Below are 16,853 nucleotides of genomic sequence, written 5' to 3' on the forward strand. Positions count from 1 at the left end.
TTATAAACCATCATTTCATGAAACAAATAGTACATCATCTTATAAAACAAATAATACACATCAATGTCATCATGTTTTCTTCTACACTCGGTACCTTTGAAACAGTCCAAACACCCTCGGCTATAGCCTGGGATTTGTTTGACTGTTCCAAAGGTACCTTGTGTGGGTTGTTCTTACTAATATCCTCAGCTCTGTGTATTATTAATTAATGCCTTGCCAAAAGACAGTAATTCCATATTGTGGATCGAACCCACGACCTTTGAATTTCAAGTCAAGTGCTTAATCCACTCTACTACGACACCTCTTACTCCTATGATTCGAACTTTTTTTAAATACAGTTCCTGTTAAAGTAGCCAATCATCCTGAGAGTCAAACGGTGGAAATGGGCAAGAGCGTAGATCTCACATGCGGCTTCAACAATGCTGAATCTTACACGTGGTACAAAGATGGTCATCCTCTACCCAACAAGACAAATCTACACATTCTACACATACCACACGTTTCCACAAGTGATATTGGATATTACTTCTGCCGAGGCTTTGGAAATGAAGGATCTATAGACACGAAGATGGCATCTATCTACATTAAAGGTGAGGTTAAAGAATGTCGTGTTTTTGTCTTATCTGTCCATCAATCTGCATGTCCTATATTGCAGGACCGGAAACCTGTTTCTATTTATAAGTATATTGACCGGCAGGGTATAACAATATTTGGACCGCTTTGGGGTTATATTTTCCAAAGTGGTTATGTTCACGAGGAAAACTATAGATCCCTCGCGGTCTGAAAAACATATATTACATTCCCAATCCAGTTAATATCAGTTAGATAGCCTCGATTTTAATTGTTATACAACTAAGGGTTTTGTAACAGAAAAAACACAATGTAGTGTGCATATCTTTTCCGAAGACCTAATTGGTGTATCTTTCATGCGATGTGTATTGAAAGATGGTATATTTCTTCAAGGCAGTTCAACTTGAAAGAGTCGATTAAAAGAATTAAGAAACAATTATATAAGCAAAAGGTAACACAGATGTTCCTGAAACTACATTGATCTATACAATAGATGCCATGATGAACTTACATGTAATTTAACATTTAATAAAACTTTAATCTTAAGTATGTTGAATTCCTGATATAAATGTAAATTATTTGTATACGCCTTGAGCATCTAGAGAGGGATATGTTGCGCTTTATAAATATTGTTATTATTATCAATATACGAATATAATATTTGACGTCTCTTTTGATGCAGGTGTGACCAACATCCAACTTTCTAATTTGAAATTCGATCTCACTTCGAATGATGACCTCGGGATATCGCGTATCATCAGTAATTATGTAAGTACTGAGAAATATATTTATAGGAAAGATTGAAGACAAGGACAAAACATGCCCACAGATAAGACCACAATACATATAGGAAGACTTATATTGAAATGTGCCATAAAACAATCAGGTAATTTTGCTCTCAATTTCAACGGTGTCTACAGTGTATACCGGACGATTGCGATTTTAAATGCTTGAAAGATAAAAGATATTTTAATCAACGTTTCAAATTATTTTGTCTATAAAAGCCTACCGCCTTTTGAAACAGAATGTTGCTTTCTGCTTTAAAGTTAAAGCAGAAATACCACTATATCTCCCAAAATTACAACGCCTGTTTCCAATCTATAATGTACCTCTTATGTTTAAAGTCAAAAGAGAAATATAAAAAAATGTTTATTAAAACAAAATGGTATTACCTCATGAAACCTTATGATTTTTGTATAGGTTCTTGAAGGTCTTACGAATGATACCTCTTTCAAGGACCTGTCTCCATCGGTGGTATGCAACGATCTCACCCGGCAGGCAGTTGTGATTGCTCAACTGAATGTCTACATCGAGAATTCCATTCTGACTGCTGCATTTGATGAACTAAATCTTGTTCGTCAAGCTCTTGTTGATTTGGCTGAAAACTCGAGTGGTTTTCTCGATGTCCGCAGTGTAGAAATCGAGAACACGGGTAAGGATTAGTCAAGTCAATATTGACTTCTACTTACATAATAATTACGAAAAAAATAGATTGCCACAGAATCATTACAACGACTGTTAAAAATTACACATAATTGTTGTCTGCATTTACAATTGCCATAGTGGCTTGGAAAAGAACAATGGCATGCCTTTAAAAAAGTTGTTAGTGAATATATTTTTGCAGGAAGTTTAGAGTTTTCTCGATGTCAGCAGTGTAGAAATCGAGAACACGGGTTAGGATGAGTAAAGGGTCATCTTCGTTTATTTATAGTCAGTCCTCAATTCTACTCACAAACTATTAACGAAAACAAAATAGATTGGCATAGAATCATTTTAGAACGACCGTTAAAGATAACACATAATGGTTATCTGCATTTACGAGTCATTGATAAGTTGTATTAGCTCGGAAATGAGAAAAGGAATGATATTGTGAGTGAATGTAGTTGTGTAGCAAGTTTAGAGACTTTATAATATTGTTCGTAGAAAACAGTTTATGGATTTTAGAATGACTTTAATCCAGTTTTTAATAAAAATATATTATGAGAAAATGGTATACTTTAAGTGCACTGCTTGCTCCTTATATTTGTTGTATTCATGTTTCCCAGTGATCTGCAAGAATACGACATGGACGTCATCGCGTTTTGGACTAATCAGTTTCCTAGAGGGTGAGAACGGAGAGTCGGGGAACTCAACTGAAGTATGTCCATTCAACAGAGCAAACGGTAAATTAGGATATTTTTCATTGATGTTCAAACCGCCTCTATCTCTCCTCTCAGGAAATTTAAATGTAATTAGTTATTTTGAGTCAAATTGACTTAAATGAACAAACTGGCCACTCTAGAATATACATTCCACGAAATTTCACAGAAAGAATTTGCATTTATATATATATATATGAACTTAAGAGGATTTAAGTCTAAATAGCAATACATTTGTATTTTCTAATAAATATGATTTTGTCATCATTATTAATAGGATTTTATCATCATTATTAATAGGATTTTATCAAGACACTTCCCAAATTTTTTTTCATTAATGGTAAGGGGATAGTAAATGTTTGTGAATTTGTTTGACAGCTGACCAACCAATCGGTCGTGCCATATGCGTAGGTGATCTGATTTCACAGAGTACGTGGCGTCCCGATCCCATGGATAACTGTGGAACATTAAGAAATGTCAGTGATTTACTTAGCCAGCTTTCAAAGGTAATTTCAATATTGAGATATCTATTTCAACCATTTCAAGATTATTTTCTGTTTATTAAATTGTCACCACTGAGTCACGAGACCACTCATTATGAGTTATTCGGGATCGAAAGCAATCTAAGTTTATTAATTATTAGACACATCCTAGAACCGACATAACATTAATAACAGCCCCATGAACTAAACAGATGTGAAGCAGAGCATCCAGCGATAAGTTGTTACGCTCAGAAATGAGAACAGCTGGGTTTAATACCTTCTCTGATTGGAGGCAGAGTGTACGTAGGTTGTATTGTGAGCAATACATATTTATAGAATAAAGAGGGATCCTGCCATAAAAGTAGAAACCCCCGGTCCTGTAGACAGGAGACTGATGTAAAAAAAAAATGTACTGTATACAATTTATTGTGTTGGAATGACTCTATAGAACAACAATCACAAGCAGACTGATATTTGGATTTCGTTTGTTCCTAGGTTATCGTTTCAGATAAGAATGTTCATAAGCTCAGTGAAAATGTCAGTTTGGCGACAAATAACACCGATGATATCGCCTCTGATGACATTTCTTCGATTGCAAATATAATTTCAAATATCAGTGATGTTGCACAAGGGAGCTACAGTAAAAAGGTTTGTTTCTTAATTTATAATTAAGTCTCGTGAATGCAACACTTTCACAAAATATTTCCTCTAACTTGTCTCTTTGGTTTTTATTAAATTGTTGTGAAACGTGTCCAGTTAATGCGTACATATAAAGTTATTACGACTCAGTTTGTTTAAAATGTTTTTACTGGCTATTCCGGCTATTACTAAAATAAAGACCATTTGTAGGCCATTCATTGTGAATATTTGAAATTGCCTTTTGTTTGAGATCTTGTCAAATCAGACTATCCACATTTTTATCACCAATCACTCCTGTGTTCAAATTTTATTTCATGCTAATATATTATGCTACTGCTTTCAAAACATGAACAGTAAGTGAATGTGCTTACTTGATTTTGAATAACAGGTTACTGAATCCATTGTTGCCATAGTGAGTAACATCGCTGAGGTTGACACAGAAACACTTGAATCAGCATCAGCCTCTGTCAGAGATGTCGTTAAAGTATTTGAGAAGCAGATCGACAGGATTAATGTAGTGGAAGGCGGAAATCTTACCATTCAACAACCAAATATTGCTGTGCAGGTACGTAGCAATTTTGATATTCTATGTCGAATAAAACGCCGATTATATCAGTGTTCTCTCCCTTGGCAGGGCATTAACGACCAATAATTGTCATCAAAAAGTATGTAAGTAACTGTAAATATAGCTGACATCTACCAACACTCCTGAATAAGATATCTGTCAATAACACGTGCAAAGATGAACTTAATTTCCCGATTTTAATATTTCTTGGGTATTTAATTTCAAAGTGGGTTTGGCGCCTTGTAAATCCTGCATATATTCTTATTCATGGCAAAAGCAACGTTCATATTTGACTGTTTTCAAATTGTATTTTTTTCTGAACTTTTCAGGTCCAAAGTGTATCTACCGATGCCATCTCAAACGGTCTAGTCCTCTCGTTAACAGGAGACAGCAATTCTGATCTGACGGACTCCGACACCAGCATCCACACTTCAAATGATGAAGCTACACAACCGAATAATATTGCTGTTGTCAACATACCATCTGCCATTTCCTCTGCTTTATCGTCGATATCTGGAGGAAGTGCCAATACTAGCATCTTTGTTCGCGTGATCTTCACTGTCTTTTCCACACCAGCCCTTTTCATTTCTAAATCATTGAAGAACACGAGTGAAGGAACCGACCGATCTGCTAACACACCTGTGATATCACTGAGCATCGGGAACGAGACGATAGCAAATCTGACAGAACCCATCAATTTTACTTTTACCCCGATAAAGGTAGGCCCTAAGGCAGGCGCGGATCCAGGGGGGGGGGCCGAGCGGGCCTTGGCCCCCCCCCCCCCCCGCAAAAAAAAAAAAAAAAAAAAAAAAAAAAGAGAGAGAAGAAAGGAAAAGAAGGGAAAGGGAAAGAAGAGAGAAAGGGAAAGAAAAAAGTGGAAGAAAAAAGAAAAGGGGAAAGAAGGAGATCGGGGGGGGGCCGAAAGAGCCTTGCCTCCCAGGCTGTTGACCCCCCCCCCCCCCCCCCCAATCAAAACAATAAGAGAGAAGGAAGGAAAGGGAAAGAAAAAAGGAAAAGAGGAGATACTTGCGTACTGATGGGGGGGGGGGGCTTGGGGGAAATCAAATTCAAACGTGGTTTATTTCTAATTCCGCAACCGTGGATTACAAATAATGCTGAAATTACTTAATTTCCGAGATTTTTTCTCACTTTTTAGTAAATTATACGTTTGTATGTGTTTGTTGGAAAATGACAAATTCCTAAATTTACAGCCAGGCAAGAAATATGATTCTTGAGATTCCTACATGTCAGGGCCCGAGGTACGGCAGGAATCGGGAGCCTCGAGCTCCCTCCACCCCCCTACACTTTTTTTGAAAAAGTGTAATAAAGAAAAATAAAATAGAATGAGAGCAAGAAAGAGAGAATAGTTAACTGCCCGTGTTAAAAAATAATGAGGCATCAAAATATGCTCATCTGAACTGGATTAAATGCCTAAAACCCCTAAGCTTCCGGGGGCTCTGCCCCCATGGACTCCACCTATAGGGCCCTATGGGGGCCCATAGATGCTTATCTGAAGTTAATTTAATGCCTAAAACCCCTGATTTTTTTTTTGCCGGGGGGGGGCTCTGCCCCCTGTACCCCACGCCAATAGTGTCCTGCCAGTGTCACAAAAAAAATAAGGTATACAAAAAAAAAGCTCATCGGACCTTAGTTAAACGCCTAAAACCCCTGAGCTTCCGGGGCCGGCTCCGCCGTCTCGACCCCACCAGGAGCCCTAAGGCGGGCCCCTGAATGCTTATCTGACCGTAAGTTATTGCCTTAAACCCCTGAGCTTGCGGGGTCGGACAAGGTATCAAAATATGTTTATCGGACCGCAGGCACGTAGCCAGGCGGGGGCGTAGGAAGAAAAAGGAGCAGACAAAGGATATCTTTGAAATTCAGAATCAAGAACGGTACAGCAAATCGTCTTCTTTCTCTCTTAATCTTATGAAACGTCAAAGCCTCCGCGCTTTGCGCGCGGGAGGGGGGGGGGGAACCTGAATTCAAACGAGGATCCAGAGGCGAGAACTATAATACGAATCTTTAATGATTTAACGAAACATAAAAGCTTCCGCGCTTCGCGCGGGATAGAGGGGGAACTAAATTCCGACGTGGATTATTTTCGAGAACGGTACAACGATCGTCTTCTTTCTCTAATGATTTAATGAAAATTAAAAGCTTCCGCGGGAGGGGGGACCTGAATTCAGACAAGGAATAAGAGTCGAGAACGGTACAACGAATCGTCTTCTTTCTTTAATATTTTGATGAAACGTCAAAGCTTCCGCGCTTCGCGCAGGAGGGGGAGGGGGGGGGGGGGGGGACTGAATTTAGACAAGGATTAAGAGTCAAGAACGGTACAACGAATCGTCTTCTTTCTCTAATGATTTAAGGATTCGTAAAAGCTTCCACGCTTCGCGCGGAAGGGGGAAAACTAAATTCAGACGAGGATTAAGAATCGAGAACTGTACAACGAATCGTCTTGTTTCTTTAATATTTTGATGAAACGTCAAAGCTTCCGCGCTTCGCGCAGGAGGGGGAGGGGGGGACTGAATTTAGACAAGGATTAAGAGTCGAGAACGGTATAACGAATCGTCTTCTTTCTCTAATGATTTAAGGATTCGTAAAAGCTTCCACGCTTCGCGCGGAAGGGGAAAACTAAATTCAGACGAGGATTAAGAGTCGAGAACTGTACAACGCATCGTCTTGTTTCTCGAATGATTTAATGAAACGTAAAAGCTTCCGCGCTTCGCGCGGGAGGGGGACAATCTAAATTCAGACGAGGATTATTTTCGAAAACGGTACAACGAATCGTCTTCTTTCTCTAATGATTGAAATAAACTTAAAAGCTTTCGCGCTTCGCGCAGAGGGGGGGGGAACCTGAATTCAGACGAGGATTAAGAGTCGAAAACTCTACAACGAATCGTCTTCTTTCTTTAATTATTTTAATGAAACGTCAAAGCTTCCGCGCTTCGCGCGGGAGGGGAAAAATCTAAATTCAGACGAGGATTATTTTCAAAAACGGTACAACGAATCGTCTTCTTTCTTTAATATTTTATTGAAACGTCAAAGCTTCCGCGCTTCGTGCAGGAGGGGGAGGGGGGACTGAATTTAGACAAGGATTAAGAGTCGAGAACGGTACAACGAATCGTCTTCTTTCTCTAATGATTTAATGAATCGTAAAAGCTTCCACGCTTCGCGCGGAAGGAGGAAAACTGAATTCAGACGAGGATTAAGAGTCGAGAACTGTACAACGCCACGTCTTGTTTCTCGAATGATTTAATGAAACGTAAAAGCTTCCGCGCTTGGCGCGGGAGGGGGGACAATCTAAATTCAGACGAGGATTATTTTCGAAAACGGTACAACGAATCGTCTTCTTTCTCTAATGATTGAAATAAACTTAAAAGCTTTCGCGCTTCGCGCAGAGAGGGGGGAACCTGAATTCAGACGAGGATTAAGAGTCGAAAACTCTACAACGAACCGTCTTCTTTCTCTAATAGTTAAATAAATCGTAAAATTTTCCGCGCTTTGCGCGGGAGGTGAAAAACTTAATTCAGACGAGAATTTTTTTCGAGAACGGTACAACTAATCGTCTTCTTTCTCTAATAATTTAATAAAACGTCAAAGCTTCCGCGTTTCGCGGAAGAGGGAGGGGGAAACTCGCCCCTCCCTGCACCGACCCCCCCCGCATTATGTCACTGTTGGTCACCATTACGTACCAATATTTTCAAATTTGGGCCCCCCCCCCCTAAGAAATCCTGGATCCGCGCCTGCCCTAAGGAATGTCATTTTCGAAGTTTCTGCACAAATACATGAGCATGACTGTGCTTTCTCTCATCTTCAAGTATTATTTCCAGTGTTTTATTATTATTTCCGTATCATTCTAAAGTTTTAAAATGGGTAAGAATGTAGCCAATGAGAAGTGTCGAAATTGATCACGTTTGCGTACATTAATTACTTAAGTAAGTCCGTGAGAAAATATTTAGTTGCGGTGAGTAAACGGAAGGGGGGGGGGGGGGGTAATAGACCCTATGATCCAATTGTTCAGGAAATATTTTGCGGCGGCTCAGCCAGCCTAATTTGTGAGAAACTTTTTTTTTTTTGGGGGGGGGGGGGGAGTGGGCAGGCCCGTCGACCCCCTCCCTCGTGGATCCGCGCCTGCTCTTAAACATGTATTATTTGTATCGTATGCGATTCTCTTGTAGCTATATCAGACAAGGGCATGCGTTATGTGTTTTTTAACAATAGTTGAACTCCTATAAAAACAACTATAGTCATATGCACTATATTTTATATTTTACTTCCCTTACAAGACTAATCTAACGAATCCGTCGTGTTCATACTGGGATGTTGGCTTTGGTGAGTGGTCTCAAGAAGGGTGTCATCTTATTTCATCATCTGGAATTAGATCACCTGATGATGATAACTGCGATCCTCCTTCTGATGAGAAACAGGAGATCGTTTGTGGATGTAACCATCTCACCAACTTTGCCGTCCTTATGGTAAGATCTTTCTCATCTTTATTTGTCAGAGCACGTTGCCTGAGAATCCCGGGGGATTGCATGTTATATCTCCCCCATTGGAAATACTTTCATCTTTATTGTTGGAAGCTGCGAAGAATATTTCTTTCCAGGAAGAGACTTCCACATTTAACAAAAGATCCCCGGATTTTGTGGGAAAGGCCCGCTATTGTCCCTCTATACTAAAGCCCTTGTAAACACACAATGTAATCGCGGTCTATTTAAATTTCTATAGTTCTTCTTTAATTTTAGAGAACGTAGCGTCTGATTGAAGTGATTCCACTCTCGCTTATGATCTTCCTTGTTCTCTTCCTTTTCTTGTTTTTTTAATTTCAGGAGTGGATTTTTTGTTGGTGTGGGATTGGGCTTCTCACATGGGGTGTGTCCATCCAAGGCGACAAATTAATGACATCAATCTAAACTAACCTAGAACTCACACATATATGTTGGGTTTTCATATAGCTCTATGTTTTGGTTGAGTGCATATAATGAGCTGGATAATAACATTGGTGATAAATTTATTCTTTTTGTAGGATACTTCCAGAGAGGATGGGCCTTCTGAACAAGCATACGAAGTTCTAACGTACATAGGATGTTGCATTTCAATAGTAAGCCTACTTGTCACCCTTGCAACATATATATCAAATAGGTAAGAGTCTAGTCGAAAAATTTTTTTTTAAGGTTATTCATCTCATAAATATCTATACAATTATAGTAAAGCGCCTGGATCATGATTTTACTTCAGATTTGTTGTTTAAACACAGATGCGGAATCGTGTTGCGTCAAGAAATAAAACAAGACAAATGCTCCTATGTGCATCCGCCATTAATTCACTATAGGAAAAGGATGTAATTATTCATGACATATTACGATGAAATAAAAATAACATATAAACAATTGTCAACTATATAGATCTACTATAGCCCCAAACTGTAATTGGATTATCTTCCTAAATAGTGTCATCATGTTTAGATATTGCAATAGCAAAGCTAAAAATAATAATTTCAGAAATTTACCTCTATGACCATTGACCTTTGACCTACTTAGGCGAGGCGTCAAAAATATCGATACAAGCAGGCTGCCGCCTCACGTATTGGCGCATCGAGGCTGCAATTACGGCCGAAGCCTGGCTGGGGCAATTATTTTTCACTTATAAACCCAGCCGGCTTGCGCCAGGCTGGGTTTTGAGGCTCGGTTTCCATTCGAAAGGCGGCAGCCGGCGCATGCTTTTGAATGCCATTTCCTACCGCCAGCGGTAGCCGGCTGAGCTAATTTAAAAAATGCAGCCAGGACGCACAAGTGCACTTAGCTGCCGCTGGCTGGTATATTTATTTTTGACGCCTCGCCTTACCAAAAATCTTATCATAGTGTCTTCCAATGATGCTACATACTATTACAAAGCTTGAACCCTTTATCTCGAGTGGTTCTTGATAAATTATATCGTGATTGCAAGGCTGGTAGTAGTGTATCCAGAATTTCGGAAATTGACCTCCGTAAACTTCGCCTTTTTGACCTATTAACCCCAAATCTCTAGTGGTTCTTGAGATATCAAGATAACGAGGCCAATACCTGAAATTGCAAAAGTTGACCTCTGTGACCTTTGACCTAGTTACTCCAAAATCTAATCGGATTGTCTTCCAATGATGCTACAAACTATTACAAAGCTTGAACCCTATATCTCGGGTGGTTCTTGATAAATTATATCGTGATTGCAAGGCTGATAGTAGTGTATCTAGAATTTCGGAAATTGACCTATTAACCCCAAATCTGATCAGATTGTCTTCCTATATGGTAATACATATTGTCACTAAGTTTGAGCCTCATATCTCTAGTGGTTCTGAAGGTATCAAGATACCGAGGCCAATACCTGAAATTTCATAAGTTCACCTCTGTGACCTTTGACCTAGTTACTCCAAAATCTAATCGGATTGTCTTCCTATGGTGATACATATTATTATAAAGTTCATATCTCAGATAGTTTTGGAGAAATTGCAGTATTAAACGAAAAAGCGGTACGGACGAACTGACGGACAAATTCTGGATGCTGCATATTTTGCTAATGCCTTTAAAATCATTAATCTCTAGCACCAATTTGTTGTATTCCTAAATAATAATATATGCATTACATTCATAAATGTATTAATCAAATACAAATTAACTTTATATTTTTGTTAACTGAAAGAGTTCTGAGGGGAAAACAGACCAACCAGATCTTTATTTGCCTGTGCCTGACGTTACTCTGTCTCTACGTATCGTTCATTGTCATGATGTCCCTGGACAGCGCCAAACGTCAATGTCATGTAAAGGCAGGTCCATGCGGGTTCATTACGGCGCTCGTTCACTTCTTCGTTCTATCTTCGATCACGTGGATGGGTGTGGAGGGATACAATGCTTATCTCATCATCGTCAAGATCTTTGATACTTACATTCCACAATTCATGGTCAAAGCTGGTGCCGTTGCTTGGGGTACAACCATTTTAAAAATCGTTTCGAGTAGTATCGTAACTGATCATTACAAAATTATATGTGTTTTTCATGGATACAGAATATAATTTTAGATATTTATATATATATATATATATATATATATATAATGTAAAAATAAATGGTTCTGCGTCGGTGCATAAAATGAATAGGACACAAGGTAGATAAATAAAAACACCGGATAAGTGAATATTCCACTGACGTTTCGGGCATAGCCCTTTATCGAAGTGATTCAAGCATGAACAACAATATACAAAATCAAAAATATATAGGCGACGCTTGGTAGTCAAGATGCAAAGGCGCGTGAGAGTACGCGAGCTGACCCGGGCTGACGAGACGACTCTTAGTGTATTTGGGGCCAACCCATTCATCACGGCGTACCGGAGGGGGAAGAACATCAAAAATGAACTTGTCTGCTCAAGACTTCCCAGTCAGATACCCCACAGCATCACTAATCCTGGTACCACTCGGTGTAAGCGTCCTCGTTGCAAGACCTGCGCCCATGTCTCATCCCATGATGTGGTGGGCCCCAGAGAAACTTGGCATATCAGAGGAGAATTCACATGTACCACCACTAATGTCATTTACGGATTGACATGTACCCGCTGTTCCATGGTGTACATCGGGGAGACAAAGAGACGCCTAGCCGATAGAATCACGGAGCATCTGCGTTCTATACGCCTGAAGACAGCCGGACTACCTGTAGCTCACCACTTCAACATCGGAGATCATAATGCTGATGACCTTCAAGTATGTGTGCTGAAATCTTGCCGAGATGAGAAAGAAAGGAAGCTGATGGAGGAGAGGATAATCTTCAAACTTGGCACTCTCCACCCGGACGGGATGAACGCCTCTTTCAGATCTTTCCCTAACTCACACTGAACTTTGTTGAACTTTAATATCTTTATTACGTCATAATGCTTTTTCAATTGCTTATTTTTCTTTCTGTGCGCCTCTTCTTTTCCTTTTCTTTTGCTTTCCGCGTATCTCCCCTGGTGATACGCTCTTCTAACGCTCCCTATATTTCTAATTTTCTCCTATTTTCTCACGTCACAATGGTCCAACTTTTGAGCTTTGTGACGTTTCTCTATCTCTTTTTCTCTTCTTTCGCGTACTCTCACGCGCCTTTACATCTTGACTACCAAGCGTCGCCTATATATTTTTGATTTTGTATATTGTTGTTCATGCTTGAATCACTTCGATAAAGGGCTATGCCCGAAACGTCAGTGGAATATTCACTTCTCCGGTGTTTTTATTTATCTACCTTGTGTCCTATATATATATATATATATATATATGTATATATATATAAATATATATATATATATTTTGGATGAGGCAGACTAATGGAACTATGCAGACTATTTTGCTCTGCCTACAAGCATTGAGCACTGTACGGATGAATAGACCAAATCTAAGTATATATATTTATATAATTTAGAATGATTTATAGAATAAAATACATATGAAATGTATATCAACAACGATAATATTAAATTACCTGCATTTAAAAGAGTTGTATTCAATGATTGCAATATGCATGCATGATTTCTTCTTCGTGAAAGGGTTTCATTACCATCTTTTTAAAAATATGTGACATTTTGGGGTAGGCAGATGATTATCTGAAACGGGAGGGTGAATTTTGCCGACTGTATTGATGATTAATTTCACAGTATCATGGCTTTACAGCGTAAAAGTTTTAGATGCATGGTCACATCTGGGGCAGGCCATTTGTGATGTCTACACATGATAATCGTTCAAAACGGCTTTCCATTTAAATAAGATCTGTACATCTGTCGAGCGATCCACAAATTGATCGTTGTACTCTAGAAGAAGAAAAACACAAACGAGGTCTTTATACATCTTATCTGAATGCCTGGATGCCACATGACCCCCGCCCCCCCCCCCCCCCACTCAGTGTTATTTAGGGTACGCATATGCTCGTTCCCTCTTTTTGAAAGCACCCCTCTATCTGAGGACTGCCAACATTTCCGATCCCCCCTTTCGCGGGCTTTTCGCGGGCTTTTCCTGCCTTGGAGACCCTCCTAAATCAGGAAAAATGCTCAATGTACTCCCCTAAATTCGGAATAATTTCTCAGGAGTCCAAAAAGATGAGAGAAAAAAAAGAAAAAACACCCCCTTTTAAAAAAAATCTCCGGGTGAAAAGTCAAATACATCCCTTTTTTTACAATCCTCGGGCCGGACTTTGTCGCACGAAAAGTACCCCTTTACCGGACATTTTGGTAACAGGCATGCGGTCATTCCGACCTCTGAGTGGGGGGGGGGGGCGGGCATGACCCCCTTTGCTATGTTATCTAAGCGATTGTAATAACAATTACCATCTGCACCCTTTCCTTTCACTTTGCTTAAATCACACAATGGCGATTGCAAACAGGCATTTTATCTTAACCTCCTTTAACGGAAAGACCTTAAACTGTCCATTGACACGTGAAAATTTAATTAATCATAATTGTCTTCCCCCCTTTTTCTTTTTTTATTATTTAAGGTATTCCTGCAATGATTGTCATTATAACTGGAGCCATTGCCCAGGACAAATACGCGCACGAAGATCTGTGAGTAGTTTACAAACCTGTTAATATCATAATCTCCAAACAGAAATTTATTTTACAATGTTTTGTGGTATTATAACACGGCCAGTTGGGCCTTTCGTGACAAGGTTATAATTTAAAAAAAATAGAGTTTTATTAAGAAAATAGGAAGGAGCATAGTGATACGACAATTTCTTGTTATATTTATTTAAACAAAATTATTGCAGCACATTTTATTTTCATACAGCGTTCCATCTCCTTTTATAAATTTGGCTTCAAAAAGCAATCTCGGTCTTGTATGGTTCGCTTAATTAAAAACTGACATGACATTTATGTTACTTTTGAAACAAAAATACATGCCACAGGATTTGAAATATTAAATATGACTGCAGGGCCCTCAGGGAGAACAGTTTGAATACTGATGAGGCTCCCTGGGTAAACAAGACATATTATTATTATTATTATTATTATTATTATTATTATTATTTCAAATACCTGTGTAGAAATGGCTCAGTCGGTAAAGCGTCTGCCCGAAGTACCAAAATTCGAGTTCCAACCAGGGGCGGATGACTGAAGCTTGCGTTGTGTGCTAACGAGCCCCACCCCTATTTCATAGACGCACGCTTTGTTCAATTGGAGAACACTCTGTCTATTGGGTTGGATGTTAAATGGTGACCCCCTGTAGAGGAGAGGCACAAACTTTGCAAGTTTAGAACCAACCGCACTATTCGTATTTGAATGGGGGAAACCCCGCTGTAGTGGTCCCCCTTCACACTCTCGATTAGATGAGACGAGAGTTACAGTGATTCAGTTTGCTTTTTACCTGCCAGGCGCAGGTGATGCCAAATACCCAATAGTAATAAGAATGGGAGCCCGCCCGCCCCCCCCCCCCACTCAATGTTATTTAGGGTACGCATATGCTCGTTCCCTCTTTTTGAAAGCACCCCCTATCTGAGGACTGCCAATATTCCGAACCCCCCTTTCGCGGGCATTTCGCGGGCTTTTCCTGCCTTGGAGACCCCCCTAAATCAGGAAAAATGCTCAATGTACCCTCCTAAATTCAGAATAATTTCTCAGGAGTCCAAAAAGATGAGAGAGAAGAAAAAAAACACCCCCTTCTTAAAGAAATCTCCGGGTGAAAAGTCAAATACACCCCTTTATTAACAATTCTCTGGCCGGACTTTGTCGCACGAAAAGTACCCCTTTACCGGACATTTTGACAACACGCATGCGGTCATTCCGACCCCTGAGTGGGGGGGGGGGGCCGGGAATGGGGTGTAACAAAGATTAGTGTATTATTACAATATGACGCTGGGGGAACGTTTATCTTTCGTAGAATTAGTGCTAAATGATTTTCATTTTTTAATTTTTGATTTAATTTTACTGGACCTCTAGATGTTTTCTCCAATTGTGGGCTCAAATCGGGGGTCTCTTTATTCCCATGACAATCATCATCCTGTTCAATGTCGTCATCTTTGCCCTCGTCGTCCGTCAACTGATGAAGTTTTCTAATGTCGCTGGTCGGGTCGAGAGAGAGGCCAAGGTGGAACGTAGAGAGAGCATCGAACGGGTTCAAAATGCAATCTGTATCCTCCTTCTGCTTGGTCTTACATGGATCACTGGATACTTCCTGATGATGCGAGAATTCAGTCAGGTGCAGTAGGAAGAACAATATCCATAAGAGAAGCATAAATTAATCGCATTTTCTATTGTAAACATTGTAAAATTTTATAGTTTACTGTTACAGGAAAGTTTAGAAATATCATAAAAACGAATATACTTTTATATCATATATAAGGTGCTCGAGGTTGAGTGTTCGAACAGGGAACCGTTATAAAGACGTAATGATACTTATGTTTCAACCGCCACATTTTCGTAATGATTATCTTTATTCCATGTTATCCCAGGTGGTTGAGCCAATCTTCATTGTACTGAACTCATTTCAAGGACTGTTCATCTTCCTGCTCTACTGTGTTCGTAAACCAATGGTTCGTAAGCAGTGGGGACTGACCTGTCTTGCAGCAAGAATCAGGAGACAAGATGTTACCACATCGAGTAGCGGCACGCATAGCTCTAAGAATACGTCCTCGTCAGCAGCGACTGATGTTGTCCTTGTCAGCATGAGCAAGATACCGAAAGAGAAGAGCATCGAGACATTCGTGTAATGCTTTGAGTGGAAATACTTACCTTTGATGAAGACGATTTCCTGATTGTGTGATTATAGTTGTTAAGTAATTTGTGTTATGGGAAATGAAATACATCGCAATTGGAACGAAGATATATAAAAGTAAATTCTTCAAATATTTTCGCCATGTTCAAAGGGATGATCACATGGGTAACTTGCTTTAGTTACCATTTTGACTCAATTAGACTGGGCTATCAATCCAATTGTAAAATTCCCTGTAAATCTGAACTTTGGATAAAAAGATGACCAACATGTATATATTTCATGATTGAGCTTTTCAACAGTGAACAAATGATTTATTCAAAAGTGTTCCAGAGTGGTTTTTATTAGAGAGCATTTCCCCTTATATACGGATTTAAAGAAAAGATTTTTATGAAGGAGGAAATCGTTGTTTGACGTGCATTGTGCATTAAAAGAGAGGTCTCTATTTTGATGTTGTTACTTTAAACTCTATCCCTTTAGACCCTATAGAATTTTATAGTATTTAGTATTATATTCCACATACTAAGAATCTTGCTCTTCGATTGGTCAAAAGTAAATCACGTGATGAAAGATAGATCGCCCATTATTGGTGGGAGAAGCAAAAAGTTCGTTACATTGTGTAGATAGTACTACTATCTACACAGTGCAACGCACTTTCACTGAAGATAGAGGTACTTTCTACAAAGGGCAACGCACTTTCACTGAAGATTATCCAAAAGCGCACTAAAACAGGCGTAATTAAGCGCGCATTACCAATGAGCGC

General features: G+C 39.4%; 1 protein-coding gene across 1 annotated transcript; it reads left to right on the top strand.

Moving 5' to 3' along the window:
• Nucleotides 1-382: 382 nt before the first annotated feature.
• Nucleotides 383-16,088, top strand: LOC115918741 (adhesion G-protein coupled receptor G2-like). Its single transcript, XM_030988961.1, has 13 exons — nucleotides 383-590; nucleotides 1,781-2,002; nucleotides 2,616-2,732; nucleotides 3,087-3,214; nucleotides 3,686-3,838; nucleotides 4,218-4,394; nucleotides 4,724-5,113; nucleotides 8,684-8,872; nucleotides 9,424-9,539; nucleotides 11,073-11,356; nucleotides 13,881-13,947; nucleotides 15,319-15,577; nucleotides 15,831-16,088. The coding sequence occupies exons 1-13, from the start codon at nucleotides 383-385 to the stop codon at nucleotides 16,086-16,088; spliced, it is 2,568 nt and encodes an 855-aa protein (XP_030844821.1).
• The last annotated feature ends 765 nt before the right edge of the window (nucleotides 16,089-16,853 follow it).

This window comes from Strongylocentrotus purpuratus, unplaced genomic scaffold (genome assembly GCF_000002235.5).
Source record: "Strongylocentrotus purpuratus isolate Spur 01 unplaced genomic scaffold, Spur_5.0 spur5_scaffold_18, whole genome shotgun sequence".
NCBI classification, from domain to species: Eukaryota; Metazoa; Echinodermata; class Echinoidea; order Camarodonta; family Strongylocentrotidae; genus Strongylocentrotus; species Strongylocentrotus purpuratus.